We start from the raw sequence: 20762 nt of genomic DNA, 5'->3' as shown, positions 1-20762 counted from the left end.
CTCTCTATCTATGTAGTATGCTTCTCTGCTGGCTTCCATTCCTTGTAAAGTAATAATGAACACCTGTATTTTTTCTAGTAATATGTTGCGTCTAATTAATTAAATTATTGTTCTGTAAAGTATATGCAGGTAGAAGGAAACGTCAATATTTTTAATTATGAAAGGCTTGAATCCATTTATTTTGTTTATTCGCGATGGCCATAGAGGCCTGTTTGTGCAGTACAAAAATTCTACTTCTGTAATTGCTGCTAGGATTGCCCAGACAGCAATTTCATATTGAAAGTGCATCGAACGTGTTTGTAGAAATAATGTGCAAAGTATTATGTAATAAAAATTATAGTGATTAATTTATGGCATACATCATATATGTTTGGTCTCCATTGGAGCTTATTGCCAAATATAATTACCAAGAAATAACGTCTTTCAGTTTTGTTTCAAATATGAATGTATCTATGTGAACCTCCTTTTCTCTCTTTGTGTACGTCATGGCCTGTGCCTTGTGATCGACTCAATTATTTTTAATGAAGTCATTCTATAAGAGCCACTGCACAGTGTTATTTATAGAAACAAACACGCTTTTTTCCAGCGTGTTTTGATATTTTCTATATTTACTAATGTCATTTCATCAGCATACAGTATTTTTTGTTCCTTCTCACTAACGTCAGTAGTGGACAACAATAGTGGACCTTGAGATACAAAATACATAATGGCTTAGATTTGAGTTCTGCCTCCAGACTCTATAGCCATACATTGGTTTCTATTGCCTATTGATTGTATTTATTACGCTGCGTGCCCGTGCATTTCATAGCTTCCAAGATTTTCAATTAGTGCTGGTTGTGACGAAAACTTTAGACATCTACAGAAATATGACATATAACGCGTTTCTTTTTTGTAATGCATTTATAATAGCTTCTATTAGAATTCAAATAACTGTTTCTGCACATTTCCATTTTTGCAATCAGAAACCTGTGTTTTTTAGATGATAACATCAATAAGTTTACGAAAAATCAGTTCTGCATATTATTTTAATAGTATTTTTTCTGTTCATTTATCACGAATGTAAACAGTTCATTGGAACTACTTTTCCGAAATCAGTTTTCTTAATACCTATTTTCTTTTTGATGTCGAACCAAACATTTACATAAATGGCAAAGAGGTGGTATTCTCTCTTTGGAGTCTCCAGTCTGTCGGCTTGACTTGTATATCTTTGGCATGTGTTTCTATTCTCTTTGTCGGATATGTCAAGTAGGGGCGTAACCTGTCCACATTACGCAATTGATGAATCATCGACAAATTCATTGAGTGAAATTAATGAGATGTAATTCGCCATGGAATCGCACAAAGAGCAATATAATGGTCTGGCACTTTATTCTTGAATCCAAGCATTGAACGGCATGATGACATCAATTTCCCGTCCGAATGTATTAACTGCCAAGGACACCCCATTCACAAAATAATAAAACAGGACGCTTTACACATCGGCGATAGCAGCGACGTTTTATCTAGTTCCACTCAGCCGCTACGCGCGGTGTCAGCAACAGCGCCGTAATTTAGTGGAGAGACGCTCTACAGACCGGTGGTTAGTTGGCGATTGGTGATCGTAACATTTGATATGGAGTGGATGCTGACACCGTTAGATATCTTGTCTGTTGTCCCAAGGTGGTATGTGGGCGCCTGCTTTGGGACAGTGTTCTTCTTATATTACTTGCGCGATGCCGTGAAAGTAAGTTTAATGAAAGGTATACTAGCGATTTTTCGAAAAGTGTAGTTTTAAAACAAATCTGATTTTTTTTTAAAATATATAGCTACCAACCATAGCGTGTGCTCCCGGCAAGTTCAGACAATTTTTGGAAGATAACGTTCCTATATTGAAGGAAAAATTCTGGCCTACATTATGGTGTTTCGAATCGCGAGCGCAAACTGTTTTGGCTAGCCTACTGCGCTCGCAACTTCTTCCCGAAATTCTCTACAGAAGGTGAGCCAATATTTCAATTTTTGCGTTCTCACAGCTGATCGTAATTCCATTATATATCATGTCATTAACACCTACAGAGTTTAGGGCTACTTTAAACGTTTTGTAACATATATACTTTATTTAACGCTTTAGCTGTTGGGCTGAAGTTACTGCATAGAATGACCTACATTGTTGCAAAGCGAGACATTGTCTTGGCGTAGGTCCTAAAGACTGACGATTACCCACGGTAAAAGCAGATACGATGTACGTTTCGATACATAAGAGCGTGCACAGTTTAGAGTGAAGTTAATTTTTTGTAGTGTCATTAGTAAAGATCACATGGTATAAAATTTTTGAAACTACCGAACCATTGAAGAGATGTTGGTGCTTCTGAACACTAATCATATGTACAAAGACTGAAAGTGACTTTTTATTTACAATTTTTGTGTGTAACTTCGAATTTATTGTATAAATTACACATATTTGTCATCCATGGTGTGCTCTATCCTATTTCTGACCTGAGTGTGATACTGCCGGCCCCACCCATCTTAAATCTTGAGTGTGGCAACAAACTGATCAGTGGTGCAGCCCAACATCTAAGTTTAAAGGGAAGGGTGTTAGTTGGTGCAGCCAATGAATGTGAATGCTATATAGACTGTCAGCAGTTTGACATGTATCACAGCATAACTTTTACATTCACACCATAGTTAATTGCTCTTTGCTGTATTTTATGCATGTGTCATAAAAACAAAACTTCAAGATAAATTCAAGTGTGATAGTGGGCCCATCTCTGATGAGTGTTTTGATACGTAGACCTGTTATGCACATATGTGATACATAAACTATTAACAGTGCAAGTGGGTTCACTCTGTAGTCTTAAAAGTCTACAGAGGTTTTATGGCCACACTCTACAAGACTAGATGCACTAATGATTCAGCTGTCATGCTGCCAACTTCAGCCATTATCATCTTGAGGTCTCTCATCTGTTATTGTAAGGGTTGTTTCAATGAAGACCACTTGAGCCTGAGCCTAACTGATACTTAACATATCATTCATTCCATAGGTATTATAAGTGTCGTAATTGATAAATGGGCATATGTGTGATAAAACACGAAGAAAACGGGTTATTTGTAGATTCAAATCAGTTCATTTAGACTGACTGCTCAGTATATATAAATTTTTAAATGGTATCGTTGTCGGATCACACACAGAATTAGATTATTTCAGACGTATTCCTTTTGAGTTCAATAACTCTTCTTTTAGGGTGTCATTAATTTTCATTTAACAACCACCTCCTTTTTCACATAGTAAAAAAATGTTAATTGAATCGTCATTTCGAACTTTGTGAATCAAATTCCTTCTGGGTTATTTGTTGAAGAGACTTTAGAGATTGACAGTTTGTATTCTCAAACTTAATTTTTACTTGGTTAGTTTTTACTAGTTACTATAAACACCTACAGTTCACAAAGCTTCAGTTTAAGCATTATAATTGTATTTCTTGTTCCCTTGATGATAAGACACACACCATGAAAAATAAGACTTGATTTTAAATAATTTATACATATCATCATGTTGTATTATTGGCTTTGTTTCTCTTTACAGAGAAATATTGAGGCTTAGTGATGGTGGACAAGTGGCCTTGGACTGGCTGGAGGATGGCTGTGCCCCTAAGTCACCAATTGTTATTATCCTTCCTGGTTTAACCGGAGCTAGTCAAGCAGATTATGTCAAAACACTTGTTAGAGCTGCAAACAAACTTGGGTTGCGTGTAGTTGTGTTCAATAACCGGGGTCTTGGAGGTATATCACTGAAGGTAGGTTTCAGTTGTAACCACTGATGTGGCACACATTCATATCTCAGTTTTACCCTCAAATCAGACAGTTGTTACCAACAATGTTAGCAAAGAAATATTTTATTTTATAAAAAGAATTGTTGGTGATTGGCATTGAAGAGAATAAATATTTAAGTGCAAGGTGCATTTATTTATTTAAGTAAATGGGGAATAACACATGCACAGGCAGGTGTGGCATTGTCAAAGATATCATCTTTATTTGGTGATGTCACTATATAAATTTTTTTTTAAACAAGAATTTAGGTCTTCGGTGAAAGTGATCCTTATGTTCGTTGACATTTTTCATTACTTTACCACTTTATTATTATAATTATAGCAAAATTATTTTGGCAACATGTATAATTTTTTTTTAATTGGATGAATGCCAGTTAAGAAGTAATTTGTTTTAATGGGTCAGTGTAAAGTGCAGAAGAAGCCTTTAATACATAGCTGAGCTAACTCAGGAAATATAAATTGACCAACAATATTAGTTACAGAAGTGGCTGTTAATAACTTTAGGGCTTCAAGGTAGTTGGTAACACTTGCATATTGGACCAACAAATTAAAATAGGATCAACAAGCTGACTTTAAAACCATTTGTTTACTGTTCTGTAAAATATAGCACCAGCTACAATGCATTCCCACTCTGTTTGCTTTTGTCAGGCTGAGGATGAGTTATTTGATGTTCCCAAGTAGCTGGAAATTGCCCTGACTACAGTAAAACAATTGGAAGCTGCTACAAATGGTTGTGTGTGTGTGTGTGTGTGTGTGTGTGTGTGTGTGTGTGTGTGTGTGTGTGTGTGTGTGTGTGTGTGTGTGTGTGTGTACCTCAAGTACTGTCCTCTCAGATGCTTTCTCCTCTGCAGGAAGCACAGGGTTTACTAGTACTTGTCCACTTGGATGTGAGTGCTATGTCAGTAACAGGCGAAGAACCCCACCCCCGTACAGGGGAAACAGGAACCAAAGAGAACTCAGGCTGTCACAGCCGGCCCCCTAATGAACAAGTTCCATGTGCTGTCTTCAACTGAAACTGAGCCAGAGACACACACATCAGTTGTTGGGAAACAGGCTGTGCCCTGTTTCATGGGGAGATGAGCAGGAAAGGATAGTGGTCTGTTAATCATCGGCAGTTCAGATGTTCAGAGAATAATGGTACCCATTGAGAAAACAAGATACAAATCAGTAGCATATTGTGACATCTTTTTGGAACAATTGGTGCTTGTTGTCTGGGCTCTGAGGTCATACTTCAGTTATTCCAGCAACATGCAGAGGAGGTTGAGAAGATATTACTCATAATCTGCATCATTGTTACCAGCAGTGATAATGTCCCCACAGTTCTGAATTAAGTGGAAGGTTTCCATCACAGACTCTGAAGATTCTGTTACTACCTAGGCAGCAATGACCTAAACTTGTACAGTCCTTCTAAATCAGATGGTGTGCACTACATATCAGAGACTGACAGTGTGTACACAAGAGTTTTTTTTTTTTTTTTTTTTTTTATTAGATGACTTTGTGTCCAGTTCAAGACTACAATAGCTGTAGGATACACTAAAATATCTGTGTAGATGCATTGAAATGCCCCCTGCCATTTCCTCCCTCCCCCAGCCCCCTCCCGCAGGTGAGAATATTAATATTAAAATTCTAATAGTAAACGATCAAAGCATTCACAATGAAGTGCCATAGTTTAAAGACATCCTAAAAAGCAGTTGGACTCACATAATACTAGGCAAAGAAAGGCTTTCAAAACCAAATTGATAGCATTGAGATTTCTGAGGAAAATTTAACCATATGTTCAAAGAATTGACGAATGTAAACTGGAGATGGTGTACTTGTTGCAGTAGACAAGGAACTAAAATCCCTTGAGATATAAATTGAAGCTGCATGTAAAATATTTTGTGCAAAGCTCAGTACAAATAGGCTATGTGTATAACCTTATGGTTGGATCCTTTTATTGGTCCTCAGATTCACCCACAGGTGCAAATGGAAGCTTTAGAGAAATATCACGCCAGTAGTACACACGTTCCCCTATCTTAGAGCAATCATTAAAAAGACTTTAGTCATCTATCAACCAATTGGTATGATTATAATTTTGTTAGTGATTGGCATGACAAGTGAGCCTCCAAAACATTACTACATGTGTCCTCTGAAGAACAGATAGTTTGGAACCCACCAAACAGACCTTAACTCTCTGAGGATGCCCGTGTTGAAACTACTAAAAGGACAAAGGGCAGCTAAACATATTGAAAGATTTATATGTTCAGCAAGCTAGATAACAAGGCAGTGGTGTCTTATCTTTCTGAAGAACTTGAAACATTTTGATTCGGAGGGGAGCATGTATAAGAACTGTGGATCAAGTTTAAAACAATAGTTGACCATGTTCTTGAGAGACGTGTATCTCCTAGAAAACTGTGGGAGGGACCCTTTAAAGTATACAGATACTGTAAAGATAAAGACACAACTGAGTAATAGGTGAAAAACAAAGCCTAGGTCTACAGACAAAAATGTGGTGAATGTCAAATGTTCTTTACAAAGGAAAATCCAGAAGTATTGCCCCGGTTTAAGTCTCATACCACTGCAGGTATTAGTGTCAGGTGCTATGAAAAGCAGCTGAAATCATTAAAAGTGAACGAAGTTTCAAGACCTTATGGAATTCCTATCAGATTTTATACTGAACTTGCAGGTGAGGTAGCTGCTCTTTTAACAATAATATGCTGTAAATTTCTCAATCAAAAATCATGCCCAGTGCTTGGAAGTAAGCATAGGTTCCTCATCTACAAGATGGACAGCAGGAGTGGTCCTGAAAGTCAATATTTCTGGTGTTCATTTGTTTTTGGTGATTGTGACAGAAAAATCCTCAATGGCTGTAGAAAACTGTTAATAAAAGTCGCGAGCTGTTTCTCGCCACTAGAAGAGACATCCTCAGCTGAAAAAGATTATTTTTATCATTGAAAGGCAACTGCCTTAGATCGTCTCCCCGTCATTTACGTCATATTGTAAACAAACTGCACACTAAAAGCTATAGTCAGTACTTAAAATGAAGGGGATAGCGGAACCACGCTACAAGCAGGAAGGTGGTAGAGTGGCGGGAGGGAAGGCAGTATCGATAAAATAAAATGTTGTTGGTGAGTCTTAGAACATATTACGTGCTCAAATGTAGTGAGGTAACTTCAACAGAATGACCAACCAGCATAGATTCCAAAATCACCGCTTGTGTTAAAGTGCACTAGCTCTTTTCTGTGATGTCATCCTGAAAATATGGATCAAGGCTGTCAGGTAACTGCAGTATTTTTTGACTTCCGAAAAGCATTTGAGTTAATACCACGCATAAGCCTATTATCAAAAGTATGATCGTATGGAGTGTCAAGAAAAGTTCATGACTGGGTTGAAGATGTCTTGGTAGGGATTACATAGCACATTATCTTGGATGAAAAGTTGTACCCAGATGTTGAAGTAACTTCATGTGTGCTCCAAGGAAGTTGGTGGATATTTTTTCTGTTCATTTAGTATATTAATTACCTTGCAGACATTAGTAATAGTAATGCCAGATTTTTCTGAGATGATGCAAAACGGCACAAATTTCCAGACGGGCCTCAGTAACATTTCAAAGGCTGCAAGGATTGGAAACTTGCTTTAAATGTTTATAGATGTAAAGACATGCACTTCACAAAGCAAGTCAAAGTAGTTTCCTGAGACAAACTCTTAAGTGTCACATCTGGAATTAGTCAACTCATACAAATACCTTCATGTAATAATTTGTAGAGGTATAAAATGGAATGATCACATTTGCTCAGTGGTAGGTAAGCAGGTGGCAGACTTCAGTAAATTGGCTGAATACTAGGGAAATGCAGTCTGGAGATTGGATGTTCTGTAAACAAATGAGTCATGCTAGAATATTGCTCAAATGTGTGGGACCCATACCAAATAGGACTTAAGAGGATACCAAACATGTACAAATAGTCGCAGGTTTGTTTGACCCATGGGATAATGTCATGGAAATGTGGAAAGACTTGAACTGATAAACACTTGATGATGGACACAAACTGTCCCATGAAAGCCAATTTAGTAACTTTTCAAGAACCAACTTTAAGTGATGAATCCAGGAATACAGTAAGAACCCAAATGTATTGCTCCTGTAGGGATCCTGAAAACAGGACTAGATTAGTTACATAGTGCACAGAGGTATTTAAGCAATTATTCTTCCTGCACTCCATACTTGAATGGAAAAGCTATAATAGGAAGTACCTTATGCCATGTATTTAATGGTGGTTGGTAGTGTGTGGATGTAGATGTAGACAGAGTTGAGTGACAAATCAAGGAATGTTAACGATTATATCTGTAAGCCTGTAGGAGTTATCATGCAAGAATTTCTTCAGTTCTTCATCAGTTTTCTGTGTATTGGCAAGCTCTGCAAAATAAGTGCAGCACAAGATGCTGCTAGTTTGTGGGAGCAATCTCCAACAAGATTATTTAGTCTGCAAACATAGGGAATATCTGTTTTACTCAGGGCATAATTTTAATCATCACTAACACTTGGTTTAAGAATAGTAATAAATGAAGGCATAATTTAATCATTGTGAACACTTGGCTCAAGAAAACTCGTGAATGGAGGTTGGCTGTATTCATGGAAGAGAACTGGAGACCCTCGAAGATTTTTGGATTGATTGTTTAGAGGCAAGACAGAGATTTCAAAATCAGATTTTAACTGTAAGACATTTTCTGGGATAGGTGTGGATTCTGGTCATAATTTGCTCATTATGAACTGAACTGCAAATTAAAACTGAAGAAATATCCGAGAGATAGGAAATTAAGGAGATGAGAAAAATTGGAGGAACCAGAGGTTGAGTTTCCGGAGGAGCATAAAGGCGACATTGAACTGAAATGAGGGAAAGAGATGCAATAAGACTAATGAGTTACTTTGAGAGATGAAATACAGAAGATAGCCTAAGTACCTCTTGATGAAAAGACAAAACATAATAGAAATCCCTGGACTACACGGGAGATAATTGAATTTAATTGATGAATGGAGAAAATATAAAAATGCAACTAATGAAGCAGACAACAGGGAATATGGATGTCTACAAAAATGAGACTCAAAGTGCAAAATGGCTAAGCAGGTATGGCCATAGGAAAAATACAAGGATGTAGAAGCATTCATGACTAGGGGAAAGATAGACACCAACTGTAGATAAATTAGAGACACATTTGAAGGAGAGAGATGCAGCTGTACAAATAGCTGCAGCTCAGGTGGCAAGTCAATACTAAGCTATGGCGGGAAAGTTGAAAGATGGAAGAAATGTGTCGAGGGTCTATGTAAGGAAAAGAACATAATGACAGTATCATAGAAAATAAAGGAGAAAGAGGTAAAGATGAGATGGGAGATATGTTACTGCAAGGAGGATTTGACAGAGCACTGAAAGCTCAAAGTGAAAACAGTACCCCTGGAGTAGATGACATTCCCTCAGAATTAGTGTGATACTTGGAAGGGCCAGCCAAGACAAAGTTATTGTAACTGTGTGCAAAATATGAGACAGATGATATACCATAAGACTTCAGGAACAAAGAAGGCAGGTGCTGACTATAGTAAATACTATCAAACCATCAATTTAAATCATGGTTGCAAAATACTAACATGAATTGTTTACAGGAGAATGGAAAAGTTGGAAGAAAGATGATCTCTGGGAAAATCAGTGTGAGTTCTGTAGAAATAATTTGAAGGACATGAAAGGGAAGTGGTAGTTGAGCAGGGAGCTATGCAGAGTTTTAACCTTTCGCTAAGTAATTCAGTCTGTCCCCTAAATAAGCAGTAACAAAAATCAAAGATAAATTTGGAATGGGTATTAAATTCGGAGAGAAAAAATAAAAACTCTCAGGTTTGCCGATGAGATGGCAGTGCTATCAGACTTGCTGCTCTTCTTTGTATAATTTCATTGTGTCCTGTTAGACCTATTTGATACGGCTCCCACACTCTTGAGCAGTATTCTAAGACAGGTTGCATTTGTACTTTGTAAGCAATCTCTTTTGTAGACTGATCGCTTTTCCCTGGTATTTTACAAGTGGTTCTAACTCTGTCATCTCATTTACCTATGACTCAGCTTGTTATTGCTCCATTTCATATTCCTACATTTTGTTACACTCATATATTTGTATGATTCCAACTGAGACTTGTTGATATTGTAGTCACTGGGTGCTACAGCTTTCTTGTTTCGTACAGTGCAAAATTTTGCTTTTGTGAACATTAAAGGCAAATTGCCACTTTGAAATCAAATCAAGATTTGAATGAATATTTGAGCAGCTTTTTGCAGACAGTGTGTCACTGAAGATAAATGCATCATCCACAAAAAGTCTGAGGTTACTGTTAATGTTGTCTGCAAGGTCATTAATATATAACATGAACTGCAAGGGCCCCATCACACTTCCCCGGGGCACACATGATGTTACTTATACATCTGTCGATAACTCTCCATCTAAGAGAACATACTATGTGAACTGCACCAAAACTCAACAATCCAGACACAAATGTTGTTTTACACACATAATAAGTGTGAGTGTCATGCCATGCTGAGTGAGATGCCTTTTGAAAATCGAGGAATACTGCATCTCCCTCACTGCCTTAACCTGTGGCTTTCAGGATTTCATGTGAGAAAAGTGCAAATGGGTTTCAGTTTATCCATTATTTTGGAATCCTTGCTGATAGGCATGGAGGACATCATTCTGTTCAAGATACTTGATTACATTTGAACTCTGAATGTGTTCTAAGATTCTGCAACAAATGGATGTCAATAATAGTTCACTCCTGCTGCCCTTCTTGTAGATGGTTGTGACCTGTACTTTCTTATAACCACTGAACATGACTTTTTGTTCTAAGTATGTATGATATATTATGGTTAAAAGAGGAGCTAACTTGGCATCAAGTGTGCTACAGAATCTGATAGAAATTCCATGAGGCATTGGAGCTTTGTTCAGTTTTAACTGTTTCAACTGTTCTCAATGCCACTGACACTAATATCTATTTCACTCATCTTTGCAGTGGTACTAGAATTAAACCGAGGCAGTACTCCAAAATTTTCCTTTGTAAGAGCACATTTGAAAATAGAGTTTAGCATTTTGCAAACCTCAGTTTCAGTTCCCATCTTGTCTGTGAATGTCTGTACACTGACATGTGAGCAACTAAGAACGTTTACATATGAACAGAATTTATTCAGGTTTTATGAGAAATTTTTTGATAATATACTGCTACAGTGGATTTTGAAGTCTTCATGCATTGCCCTCTTGATTACCAAACATGTTTCCTTCAGCATCTCCCTGTCTACAACTGCATGCTTTGTTTTATATATAATATGCAGTAGTCTCCTTTCTTTATAATGACTGCATCCCATGCAGGGTCCCTCCATCATTAACTGACTTTCTAGGTACAGATCTATTGATAGCATAATTAACTAATATTTTAAACTTCAGGCATAGTTCTTCTTCATGCTTCTGCCAGAGCTAAATGTTTCAAGTTCCTCACTGAGAGATAATACCACTGCCTCTTTATGTAGTTTATTGAACATATAAATCTTCCAGCTTGTTTTAATTTCCTTTGCACTTTGGTAATCATTGTTGCAACAACCTCTCATGGTCACTGATACTAGTTTCAGTGTAGCCATCCTCATTGCCGTCAAGTGTGTTTCCTGTAATTAGATCTAAAATATTTCCATTGTGAGTGGTGTTTCAAAGTATGTATTCTAGGGAGTTTTCAAAGAAGCTGTTAGTATTGCTGTCTCACATAAAAGAAAAAAGGGAACCCCTTGATCAGGCTCTGAAGACAAGTAATAGTCAACTAACAAACCTGTCATCCTCAGTTGCTCATCATTGGACGTGGTATGGAGGTGCATGGGATCAGCACACCACACTCCTGGCCATTGTCCATGTTCTGACCTTGGAATTGCTACCTCTCAATCAGGTAGCTCCTCAGTTGGCACCACAAGTCAGACTGCTCCCTGGTGCACTTCTACCACCAGGGAAAAATCCCTAGTCATATTGGGAATTGAACCCAAGCCCCCCACATGAGGGTCTGTTGCGTTGACCACTCGGCTACAGAGGCAGACCTCTCTCACATAAGAAACAGTAATTCTTCAAATTGATTGATGGATGGTTAAAGTTTCCTCCATTGATCACAACAGTATGATGGTAACAGAAGTATGTTAGAGGAACTCGTGCATTAGTGAATTGAAGTTGTCTTCTAAAAGTTTTCAGTAACAACGGGGGGTGTGTCTGGTGGTTGATAAAAGGATCCAATTGTAAGTTAATGCTCACTCTTGATACCGGGTTGTGCTCAGTCTTGCTCGTAACTTCTGTCTCAGGGGATTTGAGTTTGTCGAAGACACTTCAAAAGTCTTTCATTCAACTGCATTAGATGTCAATAATCCTTCATTCTAAGATTATACATTACCCATTTCTTGATATTTTAATTGCATTTGAAGTTGAAAAATTTAGCTAATTTACCATTAGGCCATTGAATTGGTATTGTTTCCCAAATTTCAGATGGCACTTGACATTAGCATTGCCAGTTATAATTGGTGGTAACCCACAAAAAGACAACCAAAATTATTTGTTATAGGCTGGGTAACTGAGCTCTGCAAGTCACTTTTGTAGAACAGTGTCGCAAAACCAGTGAAAACAGCAAGAAGCAACATGTAGTGCTCATGACTATACCTGCAGCAGGAAGGTCGACCTTTCTGTTACAGGCATAGCCAGGTTACAAAATGTGGCTTCTTATTGTTGTCACCAGATTTGCAGCACTTGTCTACAAACACAACTATAAGAGTTTACTTACGTGGCCTACAACTACTAATTTTGGCTTTCTTTTTCTGGGTTACTTAGCACTGATTTTAACTGTCCATGCTCATGTCAAATGCCATCCAAACATTGGGATGCCTAATGTTAAATAGGTATACACACTCAGTGCACAATGTGTTCCTTTCTGACCCTTGCTGCCATTTCTCTAAGAGGTTCCATTATTCACAGGATGTTTAAGCTGTAGCCAATAAATTCCCTCTAGCTTTTGCCTTCCCTTGACATGGAAGTTAACATGTTCCCCATCAGGTGAAGTGATTCTCACTGCCTCAGTTTCAGTGGAAGGCAGCACCTCAGATTCGTTGACCTGAGGGGAATGGGTTTAACACCCAGAGTTCTCCCCGGTCCCTGTCTCCAATGCATAGGGCACCAGAGACCTACCATTTGCATGCAAGTCAAAGGCACACCTTCCTGTATTTGCTATATAGGCAGCATCCACTGTACTTGAGGTACCTCTCCTACATGATTCTTGGTAACCCTCCCAACATATCCTTTCTTAGAAGCATACAAATGCTTGAAATTAGTCCAGAAAATTTCCAGCTGCTTACAAATGTAGACTAACTCATTCCATGCTCAAGAACAGCATATATAGTGGGACTGCATTTTGTATGGTGCAATATTTTACAGAACAGAAAATTAAGCTTGCTGATTCTATTTGAATACATGGTCCTATATGCTACTAACATCACCAGTTGCCTATAAAGACTGAAGTGATTAACAACGGAAAAGAGATATTTTATGACATAGAAAACGTTGGCATAAAATTTGCTAATTTCCTGAACCATTTCACAGGTTATAGTCATTAACAAACTTGAAAATAGCATTAATGTACAAAAATGCAGAAAATGTACCCCATTAAAAGAAATCTGAATGTAACCCTGATATGTTAGTTATAATATATGCTATGGTAACTGTATATCACAAAGTCTCTTTTACTAAGAAATATGCTATGCACAACACTCATAGCTTTCAAAAATTCTCAGAAATGTGTGTTTATTTGTATTGATATTCAATGAAATTTTGAGAGAAAGATTTATTTGTGCAGAGAGACTACTACTAAAACTGTACAAATGTATGGATAAAAAATCTACCCAGAAAGCGGTGGCAAGGAAACACACACACAAAATGTTTTAACTTTTATAAGCTTTCAGAGCCAGTGGCTCCTTCTTCTGGCAGAAGAGTTGAAAGGGAAGGAAGAAGGATGAAGGAAAAAGACTGGAAAGTTTCAGGGAAATTGGTATAGTTCTGAAAAGTCACCCAGAACCCCAGTTCAGGAGAGTAAAGCATCAGTCTTTCCTTCTCATCCCGTCTGGTTAGTCTCCCCTGACCCAGTGTTCTGGGTGACTTTTCTGAACTGTATCTCCCTCGCAGGAGAGCTCCTGTAAAGTTTGGAAGCAGAAGTAAAGCTGTGAGGACTGGGTGTGAGTCGTGCTTCGGTAGCTCAGATGGTAGAGCACTTGCCCGCGACAGGCAAAGGTCCCGAGTTCGAGTCTCGGTCGGCATACAGTTTTAATCTGCCAGGAAGTTTCACATCAGCACACACTCCACTGCAGAGTGAAAATATCATTCTGGCTGTTGAGTCATTTTCCTTCCCCCCTCTTCCATCCCCTTCAACTCTTGTGCAAGGAGGAGGAGCCACTGGCTTCGAAAGCCTGTAAAAGTTAAATAAACCCTTTTGTATGTCTTGTTCCCCTGCCAGTGCTTGGTGAGTAGATTTTTTAAGTTAATCTGTTTATTTTGTCAATAACTGAGCAGAATCGATGAATCTTGAAGGTATACTTTAAATGTACACTGTACAATTAAATTAGGGAACAACTGTTCACAAATAAGGACAATGTGGCCAAAATTTCCTAAAAAACAAAAATTAAATTTAGAATTTATGACATAATATGAAGTTCTTGCAGCACTAGCAAATGTTTGAAAAAGCACACTATATAATCAGGACTTACACAAGGTTTTACACAATAAAATATTATGCAAAAGCAATACAAACAGTAAATTATTAGAATCTTAGGATTTCGATTTAAGCTACCTGGCACATGCAGTCTCACACTAAAGACAGTTTTGGATTTTTTGCTTAGTTGAATGTGAGACAACTTCTACTGTAACGTGCCAAAGATGAACATGCACCATCAATTTATCTCGGTAAAAAAATGCAAAAAATGTGGAGCACCAACAAAGCATGTCTTCTGTGTGGGGTTCTAACAGTGCAACTCCATTGTGATGTATCCACTGGAAAGCCTCAACTGTTCCCTTTAACCGAATTTCGATGTCATACCTTTGGCAGCCTGCATAATCATATTCACTCTAAAGGTAGAGAATCAACACATTTGGTCACTGAGCATTTTGTGCTGCCTGGTGTTCAGAAGGTCCGACATGAGGGCCCATGCAGGCTTTGCCTGTCAACACAAAGTAATGCACCACATACATGTGCATGTAGGCAATTTTCCAAATACTATTATGGGTTTTGCTCATGTATTCATAGATATATTCGGTCCACTGCCACCTTCTGATAGGCAATTCCTATATTCCTATTATTTTATTGACAATGACAGACCATGTCGCATGCTGGTCAGAAATGATGCCAGTTGCAGACATTACAGTAGAGACACTGTTCGTACCTTTTATGTCAAATTGGTTTTCTCACTTCAGCTATCATGATCGGCAGTTTGATTCAGAGGTATTTCTCGAGTTTTGTGGTACCAACCATCATTGTACCACAAGCGACAATCAAGCCATGGCATGATTCAGCAATGTCATTGTACTCTTATGACTGCTTTAAGGTGCTGTATGACTCATTGGACAACAGTACTTCAGATTGTTCTGTTTGCCTTTGTGCAATGTATAAAGTCAGTTTCAGTACTTTTGCAGCTGAACTGATTTTGTAATGAGCCACTGCGCTTGCCTGGTGAATTTGTCAATGTGATTGCCACACAGCCATTGATGCTAACACACACAGCCATTGATGTTAACCTGTCAGATTTTGGTGCACATCTGCATGTCCATATTGCTTACATTTGGTCTTAACTGATCTCCAGACATAGTTCCACACTTATATTCATTCATCAGGACTTGCAAAATTGTGCCCTTTGTAGTGTTTTGAGTAGATGGTGTTTAACCAGCATTTTAGCCACCATATACTGGCTCTCACCAGATAGTGAAAAGAAGAGGCAGAGTACAGTGTTATTACATGACAAGACCACAGCATTATGTTTAAACAAGGTCAAACCAGCATATATATTTCCTGATATGGTCAGCCTTGTGCCTCAACCTGCTAATAGGACAGTCGTCACCAGGATCCAGTTGTGAAACAACCTCTGACTAATGCGCATGTTTCTGGTTAGTATGTTCATTTTCTGGCAAAATGTTTGGATGACACTCTGATTTCCCCTGATGGGCTGTTGTAGTACAGTTGGAAACTAATTGCTATTTCATACAGTGCTTGAACGAACCTTGCTACCAGAGAAGTTGAGAGATTCTGTATCAAAATTGTTATCATGCTCAGTGAAATACAGACTTTTCTGTAGTGAAGAGTTGAGGTTTGTGGTAAAAAATGTAAGTGATTACAGTTCTAAAAATCTGTACTGCGAGCTTTAAAATAGACAATGTGCCTGCTAGGAGCTTAACTCTTATTAAAAATAATAGTTACATATATTAACTGTGTGCAAAACAGTGTGGAAACAGTGTTTGTAACAAATTTGGAATATTATTCTATTAATTTAATAAGTGTAGTTGGTCAAGAATTCTGCCTAATTATACTGAACATGCACTGTAGAGCATATTCACACAGCTTTTCTCATAGTCACCTGACACTGATGATTGTTTCTGTTGACAAATGTTGCACAGATAGGTATGATCACCACATAACAATAAAGTTCAATGTGGCCCAAGCACAGGTAATGTATCAAATATATGTAAATGCTCAGATATTTATTCTCCATTTCCATAAATAACCAGACCAAATGTAGTTTTGTTTAGATGTAATTCAAGATATTTAGCAAGTATCATGATTCTGGATTTCCAAGATTAGAGCTATTTATACAATAGATTCCTTATTTGTCAAGGGAAAATAAGGGAATGATGGTTGCTATAAAATCTGCTTAAATATTGCCTGTTGGCCATACAATCTAACTATTATTCTAATCACTCGACAAGAGTTCTTGAAATAGTCAAATGTTTGCTTTCAGTTCCCCGAATCATGAGTATATAGTCTGAACTTTTAAAAATTCTTTCATAGTCCGGTTATGTTTGTATCTTCCAGACACCTCGAACATACTGTGCTGCGAACTGTGAAGATCTGTCAGCTGTTATTCATCATGTGCAGACTCTCAATCCAAATGTTCCTTTAGCAGCAACGGGTATATCAATGGGCGGGTAAGAGCAGTGTCTTCAAATTCTCATAGCAAAAAAATTTACATAGCTAATAAGGCAATTTCTTAAATCTGTAGCTCTGCGTATACTACTGGAGGTGATTTTTATTCATGTGAAATAATCGTCCAGTTGTCCAAGTATTGAAATGTAGGATTAAATTCAAGAGGAACTTGGTTTATGTATTAACCCACCTGTTAAATAAATTTTTAAATGTCTCTAAATTCACCCTCGATTTCTGCTGACATGTTTTTTCTTAGCCACCTAGAAATCAGTTCACATCTCATTTGTTGGTGATTTGTATGAGAGAGTGATTTTGTATAATGAATGATTGAGCATTGGATATAAAACTTAAGGAAAAGAATATCAGGTATGAAACTTAAAGAAAACAACATAATGTGTATCACAGAAGGTGGTGGCAGTGGTAGATATCCTCGTCATCTTGTTGGTATTAGACAGTCATGTTCATACAGATTTAAATAAAAATATGCAGTTTTTTTGCAAAGTAACTGTAGATATAGACCCAGTTTTACAGATCAAAACAAAGTATACAAGAAGTTAAACAGGCATACAAAATTAAAGGAACACTATTTAAATGTCAGTGCTCATTTTGTAAATGAATTAGCTAACGCACAGCACCAGGAACGCATGTTTTCTACACTTGCATCTATACTCTGCAAGCCACTTTTCAGTGTGTGGCAGAGGGTACTTTAGGTACCAATGTCACTTCCCCAATTTCCTGTTCCAGTCGCTATGGTTTGCAAGAACAACAATTGCTGATGAGCCTCCGTGTGGTCTCAAATGTCTCTAATTTTTATCTTCATGGTCTTTCCACAAGATATACATAGGAGGAACCAATGTATTGGTTCATTCATTAAGAAAATACACTTTTGGAACTCAACAGTAGACCACACCATGACGCAGGATACTCTTCTTGCAGTGTCTGCCCATGGAGGCAGTCAGGTACTCATGAACCTGGAATGAAACATGCTGCTGCTCTTTGGATCTTCTCTCTTGCTAGCAATAGAGTAGTGAGAAATATTCACGTATTGCTCAAATTAATGTTTTATTCGCTACTTCTTTCGTTGATGGACTAAATTTCGTGAGGACTCTTCCATAGAATGTCAGTCTGGCATCTACCTGACCAAGGATCAATTTTTTGTGGTTGTTCCACTTCAAATCATTCCGTATGCACACTCTTAGATACATTTTAAAAGTAACTGCTTCCATTGATTGCAGAACAATCATGGAATCAACAGTGAAGGGTCTTGCAGTCTATGTATTCATAAAATGTTACATTTGTTTTTGTTGGGAAAAGGGGGAGGGGGGGATGCCAACTGTCAAAAATGGTTCAAAGCACTATGGGACTTAACATCTGAGGTCGTCAGTCCCCAAGACTTAGAACTACTTAAACCTAATTAACCTAAGGACATCACACACAACCATGCCCAAGGCAGGATTCGAACCTGCGACCGTAGCAGCTGCGCAGTTCCGGACTGAAGTGCCTAGAACTGCTCAGCCACAGCGGCTGGTTGTCAACTGTCACTCCCTGCACCAAGTGCTGACCCTCTGCAGTTTCTCCTGCATTCGGTACTATTTTCAAGCATTTCAACTTCTGTGTATGCAACAGCCTCATGGAACACCTGATGTTATCTGTCAGGTCATTTACATATATTGTGAATAGTAATGATCCTATAACATTCCCTTGGGGCATTCTTGAAGTTCCTTTTACTCCTGAAGACTTCTTGCCATTCAGAAAGACATGCTGTTTTCTGTTCGCTAGAAAACTCTTCAATCCAATCATGTTGCTGATCTGATATTCTGTATGCTTTTATTGTGTACATTTGGTGGCTTGTAGAACTGTATTGAACATCTTCCAGAAGTGAAAGAACATGTCATCTATCTGGGTGTTGTTATCTATAGCTTTCTCAATTTTGTGGATGAACAGAGTGAGCTGGATTTCACAAAGTCATTGTTTCTAGAACCTATGTTGGTTTCTCCAGAAGACATTTTCTGTCTCCAAAAGCACTATAATATGTGAGCATAAAACATGTTTCAAAATTCTACAACAGATTGATGTCATATATAGGCTTCTTGTTTTGTGCATCTGTTCAACAACCCATCTTGAAAATGAGAATGACCTGCGCTTTTTCCAAATCACTACAAACTCTTCATCGAGCGAGGTGGTGCAGTGGTTAGCACAATGGACTCACATTCAGGAGGATGACGGTTCAATCCTGATTTAGGTTTTCTGCGATTTCCCTAAATCACTTCAGGCAAATGCCGGGATGGTTCCTTTGAAAGGGCACGGCCGACTTCCTTCCCCGTCCTTCCCTAATCCGATGAGACAGATGACCTCGCTGTATGGTCTCCTCCTCCACATCAATCCAACCCCAACTACGATCTCTTCACTTCTCTGGAGGTGGGTACACTGCTGCTAGAAGAGGGCAAGTTCTTTCGCATACTCTGTGTAGATTCGAATTGGTATCCTTTCAGCTCTAAAAGCCTTTTCTTTCTGGAGCAATTTCAGTGGTGTTTCTATCCCTTCATAACTTGGTTCGGCATCAGTTGTTTTGTCATATCTGTGACTATTTATAGGAGGAAATACAGTGCACTCTATCTATTGAAACATGTTTTAGAAAAATACATGTAGTATCTGGCCTTTTCTGTGTCATTCTATGTTTCAATGCCACGATGGTTACAGAGTGTCTGGGCTGATGGCTTTGATCCATTTACTAAGTTAGCATAAGGCAAGAAAGGTTTTTTGGGATTTTCTATGAAGTTGGTAGACAGAATTTCACTTTCAAGTTCACTGAACCTTCGTGTTTAGTCCTCCTTGCACAAATTTTGACTGTGTTTAGTTTTTGTTTGTCTGTTGTGTTTTTTGGTTACATTTAAATTTGTGATTAAGCTCTCTTTGCTTTTGTAGTAGCTTTATAACATAGTTGGCAAAACACAGTGGGTCTTTTCCATTCCTCACAATGTTTTTAGCACAGAATTGTCTAAAGCCTGTTGTATGATTCTCTTGAACTTTTTCTATTGATGCAGAATATTTTCAGTCCTGAAGATGAAATTTTCATGTCGACATATCAGGTAATCAGAAATCTCTCTCTTGTCACTCTTTCTAAATAGAAAGAGCTTTCAACCTTCCTTTGTTTTCCTATTTACAGCCACATTCAGTGACAAAGTAATGGTCCTATGATCACTGACTCCCTGTTCTGCATTAACCGAGTTTAAAAATTCAGGTCGTTTTGCCACCAGCTGGTGTAAGATGATGTCTTCATGAGTCAGTTCTCTGTTTAACTGCTCAAGGTAATTTTTGGATAAGGCACTTAGAACAATTTTACATGATTCCCTGTCCCTACTACCCATTCTAATTACTTGAGCCTCCCAATTTAAAGCTGAATTAGAACCTGACTGTTATTACGGCATGACCAGGAAATTTACATAAAATATTCTCCAGGTTTCCCCTCAGATGTTCCACCATTTCTGCTCTTGAGGCAGGAGATCTACAAAAGCATCTGATGAACATGTTTTATCCACCTTTAACACTTAATCTTCACCCAAATTATTTTGTGTTCTGAATCTGTACGAATTTTACTCACCTCCACCACCAACATTCACCTCCTCTTTGCTATACACATTCCAGTCACAGTTTAAAATTTCATTGCTAGTGACATCTGTTTTAAGCCAGCCTTCTATCACTACTACTATGTGAGCATTGTTACCATTTATAAGTGAGAATATTTCTGGGAACTTTCTATAGATGCTCCT

General features: G+C 38.0%; 1 protein-coding gene across 2 annotated transcripts in view; it reads left to right on the top strand.

Annotated features, from left to right (window-relative positions):
- The first annotated feature begins 565 nt into the window (after positions 1 to 565).
- Positions 566 to 20762, top strand: part of LOC126355399 (phospholipase ABHD3) — an 85026-nt gene continuing 64829 nt past the window's right edge. The window contains exons 1-4 of one of the 2 annotated variants that reach the window (XM_050005700.1): positions 566 to 1723; positions 1806 to 1975; positions 3557 to 3767; positions 16882 to 16994. In XM_050005700.1, coding sequence (XP_049861657.1) covers positions 1613 to 1723; positions 1806 to 1975; positions 3557 to 3767; positions 16882 to 16994 — 605 coding nt within the window. In that variant the 5' untranslated portion in view covers positions 566 to 1612. The remainder of the gene's footprint in view (positions 1724 to 1805; positions 1976 to 3556; positions 3768 to 16881; positions 16995 to 20762) is intronic. The other variant, XR_007565500.1, reaches the window with a different exon arrangement.

This window comes from Schistocerca gregaria, chromosome 1 (assembly GCF_023897955.1).
Source record: "Schistocerca gregaria isolate iqSchGreg1 chromosome 1, iqSchGreg1.2, whole genome shotgun sequence".
Lineage (NCBI taxonomy): Eukaryota > Metazoa > Arthropoda > Insecta > Orthoptera > Acrididae > Schistocerca > Schistocerca gregaria.
The sequence above is the reverse complement of the archived record's forward strand: the minus strand, read 5'-3'. Positions and strand labels throughout refer to the sequence as shown.